This window comes from Grampus griseus, assembly GCF_964374135.1.
Source record: "Grampus griseus genome assembly, chromosome: X".
Lineage (NCBI taxonomy): Eukaryota > Metazoa > Chordata > Mammalia > Artiodactyla > Delphinidae > Grampus > Grampus griseus.
In genome coordinates this window covers 25,880,878-25,887,244 of record NC_138999.1, presented here as the reverse complement: position 1 = coordinate 25,887,244, position 6,367 = coordinate 25,880,878, and the positions used below count along the sequence as shown (strand labels likewise).

The window sequence follows — 6,367 nt, the reverse complement described above, 5'->3', positions numbered from 1 at the left end:
AAAAAAGGTAAATTTACAAATTCTAATGACATATAAAACAAAGTCAAAAAATGTAATGGTAAGAGACATGGTAAAACAGGAAGACACTGATGCTACAAAGAAATTGCAAAAAACATATGTACAAGACCCTGTTTTTCCTCGTGTTCTAGAGATTGTAATGCATGTTTTTAACAGCAGCAGTCGAGGATTTAGTTCCAGGCACTGGACTGCAGACTCCACTCAGACTCCCAGGGACGGGGTGTCCCTTGCTTTTCTGTCACCATATCACACTGGATATACTGGTCTCCCTTGGCAACAGCGGCAGGATGGCACTGTTTGTGTGGGCCTCGTCTGGATTCTGCTCCCTGCTCGATTTTGTCTGTGGCCGCTGACCGTTGATGAGTGTCATAGGGATGTTACAATAGGTATGCTGATTTCCCATGGAGGTAAGAGGCAGGGTGCCGGTAGGAGGTACGTCGTATTCATAGCTTCGGTAGTAGTGTTTCTGACGCATTTGTGAATGGTAAGTGTTGTGAAAGGTGGATCGGAGATCTGGATGGGCAGTGGCTAGAGCTGTGGAGGTGGCCGCAGCCATGGAAATGGCTGAGACAGTCTGCAGCTCCCCGAAAGGCCCCTGCTCACTAACATCTAAAGCCTGCTCGTGCGTAACGGGTTCTATCCTCTTAAAAGGCATTTCATATTGTAAACGTTTCCAGAACTTAGAGTTCAGCTTGTTGCATTTTGGTCCATGCCATTTAATAACGGTCAGGAGCTTGATGGTGTGCTTGAGGGCCTCCACCTCCTGGTAGTTCATAACTCCTCGTAGCTCACTGCATTCAATTAGTATCACTTTAATTTCTCCAGTCACAAGCATGTTTCGAAGTCTGGTCTCCAGCTCAAAGATGCTCCAGCCCCTTCTGACTACGTAATTTGGGGTCATGACAATAATCAGCCGCTTGCTTTGATCTACACACCTTGCCACATCTTCAATATATGCTACAACAGAGAAGAGGGTTTATCAGAATAAGTAAATTGAACATTGGGTCCAGAAAGCCCCAGTAAATTCTCTTTCACACATTAAATGAGAATTGCTGGTTCTTTTTGCTAGGTAAACCCTTGAGAAGATGAAAATAGCCAATGATCACTTTGAACAGAGTATGGGACTTTTCTTCTCTCAAAGATAGAAATGTTTTCCCAGGTACAAATCTCTCACTTGGTTTCTTTAAATGTCAAGGCTTATAACATGAGACGCTTTATAGAATAACAGAAGTAGCTTCCTCAGGGGTATCAACACTTATTTTTCATTTGAACACATAATGCCATTTCTTTCTTGAGAAACTGAAAGACGTAGAAGAACTAAAAGTTTAAATTCTGTTTAAAAATGATGATTACACAGACGGACACAAGTATATGCACACTCTTAAATGAAAACATTAACTTACTTCCAGTTGGGATTAAATCTCTATCTGGTATAAACAACTTATATCCATAATGCTTTTCAAGCATATCAGGTAGGATTTCAAGAGCAAAGCGTTCTTCTTCCCCAGTCTCTTGATTCCACTGGTCAGGATCCACTTTGGTGTATGATAAGTATGCATCATAATCTTTATTATCTGTCAAGAACATTACAGAGTAAAGCTGAAGTCACTACGCTACAAAGAAAACAGTAGGACATGAGAACATTCACCTCATTTCATAAATATCTCCAAGTGTCCCACTTCTGGGATGCCAAAGAAAGAAGTCTTTATTAATTTTCATTAAGAATACAATAATGCCAAGTATCGTGGAATGAATTTGGGGGTATAAAGGAGTCACTATTTTTGTTGTTATCAAGACAGTAGGAGAAAAATTAATGAAAAGAGCAATGAAATGGTAACGCTCAACATCTCTGATGCACAGATCATAGAGAATTTTGACAGCTTATAAAAGCGACATATTTGGATAGTACGTTCTTATTCTACATAAATGTACATTCACCTAATCAAAGGAAGAACACTGAAACTGGCTTGAGGAATGGTTTTTAGGTTGTGTGTGTTGTGCTGATTTTCTTTTGGGGAAAAAATAAAATGAAATTTGGAATAATTAATTTTTCTTTGGGAGCTGGTTCTTGGATTTTAGAACTGAGTTTGGTATGCTGAATTATTATAGAAAAACATACTGTTTTCCTGATCTTCATTTACCTTACATGTAAATTATTGCCAAATTATTTTTCATCATGTTAATCAGTTTGACTATAAGAATCCAAAATTATAATATAAATGAATGAAACTTAGTTCTAAAATTTGATTTCTTCCCTCATTCTTCCCCATATTTACATGAGAACTCTACAAATATTTGATGACTACTATTGTGCATTATTTTTATCTTAACGTAAACATCCCCAAATTCTCATTTGTTGTTTCTTAGAATAAGAAGTCATTTATCTTCTGCATAGTCTCATTCTCCAATTTCCTTTTCGGAGTGTGATATCAGGATTCATAATTCACCTCAATTCTAAATACTATCAGTATGCTGAGCCTATCAATATCAATATGCTTAGGTCTCTTTTGTGCTTCTTTCCCAATGACTGTCATTGTATTATTTGATTATTAGATCAAGTTGAATTGAAACACTCTTAAATTTCAGAACAAAATGAACTGGGCATTTGGTATAGAAAATTTAAAATCTTTGGGGTATAAAACATCAAAGATACAGGGGCATCCATGACTTGCTCTGGATGGCTTTGGGACACTCCTTTTGACTTCAAAGACACTAAAGCTCACTTCTATAACTTGTCATGGAAAACTCAAAAAACTGTTTACTTCACTTAAAGTTAACACAGGCATATAAGAAGCTAGCAATTCTACTATAGGATCCCTGGGGAAAAGAACCTTTAGCTATGGAAGATTTCTTTAAAGCACATTTCAGGTAAAAAAAAAAAAAAAAAAGTAATCATCCCTATCATATTTTGGTATTTGGTATTTTCTTTATTCTTCAACCAGGATATAGTTGTACATAGTAAAAATAAAATTCAATTTTCACAAAAAATAATAATTATGTTTGTTATACCATGTCTACGCACACATGCCAGCAGTCTACAGTGGTACCATTTTGTTGATGTGAATACTTCAGTTGAGTAAGAAATCATAGAAAATAGCACATAATAAAGCTATAATATAATACCAGTTAGTATTTAATTAAAATGTCAATTTATTAGATAATCACATGCCATATCTATGAGATAAAATCTTCCCCTTTGCAATATGGGTCAGTAGCTTCCAGTTTAGTAGAAGATGTAGACAAGTCAACAATCTATTTCCAGAGGATAAATGTGTTGCAAAGAGTAGTACAGGGGTCATGGGCCAAAGGGAGGACTCTTTAAGCCAGACTGCAGATTGTAGAATGATTTCATGCATATACTACTTTCTTTCTGGGAGGTTTTCCTCTTCCAGATTTTTACAAAGCACTGTAAAGTGCTGAAGTTTGCTCAGACCTGAGATGTATAATGACTAGATTCTCATTCTTTGCTTTTTGCCTTCTGTAGGCTTAAAAAATATTTGATAACCAGATCAATATGAACAACAAAAAGAACAGAGCACTTATGACTCAGAGGAGATGTAAACAATGGTCCACCAATACTCGTAAGTTCCAGCTGGATATCACTTCTGCTTACATGACACTGTTTCTGGTTCCCCTGCCTCTTCAATGGACATCTCTCTTCCAATCCATAAATACTGTCATTTCTCAAGATGTTTTCTGTGGCCTGTTTCATTTGTCTTTCAGTCTGTTTTCCCTTAAAAATCTCCTTTCCTCCTATGACATCAACAACCACTTCTGTGTAGACGTCTCTCTAATGTAGATGTCCAATCTCGTCTTCTTTCTCATGAATCTGTAACCTGGACCCCTTAATTTGGATGCTCAGCATGTACCTCACATTTGACATGTTCACAACGAAACAAGCTTCCCATCTCAAGATTTCTTTTCACATTTTATTTCACTTAAATTTTATTAACATAACAATCTCACATCTTTAGTCTCCAAACTTCAGAGGCATGTTCCACTTATCTCTTTTCATTACCAATAACCTCACAGCCATTCACTGGTGAAAATCCTTTGGATTCTGTTTCCATCCTAGGTGAGGCCCTACTCTCTTCTCAACTGTTATAATTATATTTTAGTGGGTCTTCCCTCTCCATTTCCTTATTCTTCTGGCCCATTCCGCATAGAATCACAAAATTTATTTTTCCAAACCTCACCACTGATTGTGTTTATGGTAGCTTGAAAAATATTTATGGCTATCCATTGTCAAAAAAACAGCAGCTAACTCTGCAGTTGTTTCCTTTGAATCTGAGTCTGATATCATTGAGTTGAAGGTGATCTCTTTTCCCATGTATTATATTACTGTGCTCACATTTTATCTTCTTTCTTTGACCACAAGATCCTTGACTCAGATATGTGACTAGGGCTTAGTAGATGCTCAAACATATCTGTTGATGAAATGAATGAATGGCCTCTCATTTGGGTATCACATGACATACCTTACGGCTAGTGTGGAGATTTTCTCAAGATTTGGGTCATTTCCTAGGAGAGATGGCTTTGGTGATACACACTCCAAGCTGCCTGGACTCCTCAAGTAATTACTAGGAGCTACAGGGTCAAAGTTTAGCAAAGTTCCTTTGGAATAATCTTGAACTGTTATTTTCTCACTGTGACTCAGTTGAAGACCTCAGAGTCCTTGTAAACTTTTCTGAAAAAGTGGTTTTCATGCTGAAGCATGAACGGCAACAATTTGGAGGACTTGATAGAATACAGAATGTTAGGTCCCACCTCCAGAGTTTTCAATTCAGAGCATCTGGAATAGGTCCTTAGAATTTGAATTTATAGCAAACTATCAGGTGATACTGCTGCCGGTCCAGGGACAATACTTTGAGAAATTCTGCTCTAGGACAGGGTATAGGTACCCAAAGGTCTCAAAGGCATCAAAGAACTGCAGTCAGCTGCCAGGTAATTGATCAAAGTACCACAAAACCTACACACTGCAGCCTCAGCTCCATGATGAGTGGTCTTGATACTTACAGGGCATGTGCTCTAAATAAAATAGCTGAAAATCCCCTTTCATCAAAAAGGGGATAAATTCTTACCTAGACTAATATATTCAGTAACTGTATTAAGCTTAAAAGAACCTCGGGAAGAGGTGCTGTGGTCTCAGTCAGTTTTCTATCTCTTTATGTCATCTGAGTGAATTTATAACATTTAAGCTAATATCTCCCAGATAAAAAGGAGTCACTCACATGTAGGTAATTCTGGTAATAAGGCCCCTTGCAAGCATCTGCAGCAGCTTCCTCCCTCAAATCAATGGGACACTTGATTGATATCTAATTCCTCTCTTTCCCCAGAGTCTATGTCAGCGCAGTATTGGGCTAGGCATTTATTTACCCACAAAAGCAAACTCTTGACTTGAAAATTATCAGACTGCAAACACCAGTCCAGATATCATGCTAATTTCAGCAATGTTTTCTGATTCAAAATCATATGGATTCTAAGGTTTCTTCTTTTTTCCCAGTTACCAGCTGAATCTGAATCTTGGGAAAGATCTCTTAGATTTTTTTTTTATATCTGTAAGAACATACATTGACTAATCTTAATGTGTATAAGAAACTGAAAAATTGAGATTTTTTATAATCATAGAAAAAAATTATGCTAAGATTTTTAAAGGTAGGACTGTGATCTTTTAAATTCAACTTAAGTTTATAACCAGCTGAAAACTAGTTAGTCATAACAAGAGAGTACAACGATATATTTCTTATTCTGAACTTTATTCTCTAAATTTTATTTTCTGTAACTTAAACCTTCAACTATAATTCTATTGACTACAGAGATGGAAAACAGTTGATGTACACACCCTCTGTAATAATATTCATAAGCTCTAATATAGTCATTGGTTTACTCTTTCCATGATTTTCAAGAGATTCTGACTATAATTTCCCACAAAAAAAGAAAAATAGGAATGAAGTCAGCAAGATGGTCAAATAAGATATCCCTTGCATGTATCCTCTCAGCTGCAGTACAGAGCCAGTCCTGCCCACCCAAGGACCCATCCAACGACCAGATAGAAGCCCTCCAAGAAACCTGGTGGGAGACATACCCAACCACACACCTGGCAATAGGTCCACCGAGTGAAGACCCGATTGTGGATCCTGAAGTGAACACTTGTCCAAGTGCTATACTACTGAACAATATACTAGAGGCATTCCTCTCCACCCAGAGACCAGACAGGATCCATGTGAACCTGAGCTCCTGCTCACAAGCCTGTCAACCAAGAACTTCACTGCAGACCCGGCAACAGACTCAAAACTAGTTCCAGCCCAGAATGATTAGGATTCTGGAGGTAATCCCATTGGCCTGGGGA

The 6,367-nt window shown here is 37.6% G+C and overlaps 1 protein-coding gene across 1 annotated transcript in view; it reads right to left on the bottom strand.

The window, feature by feature from the left end:
- Positions 1 to 256: 256 nt before the first annotated feature.
- Positions 257 to 6,367, bottom strand: part of IL1RAPL1 (interleukin 1 receptor accessory protein like 1) — a gene marked incomplete at both ends in the record, with an annotated part of 1,136,662 nt that continues 1,130,551 nt past the window's right edge. The window contains 2 exons of the mRNA XM_082681170.1: positions 257 to 975; positions 1,422 to 1,592. Of these exons, the coding sequence (XP_082537296.1) occupies positions 257 to 975; positions 1,422 to 1,592 (890 nt within the window). The remainder of the gene's footprint in view (positions 976 to 1,421; positions 1,593 to 6,367) is intronic.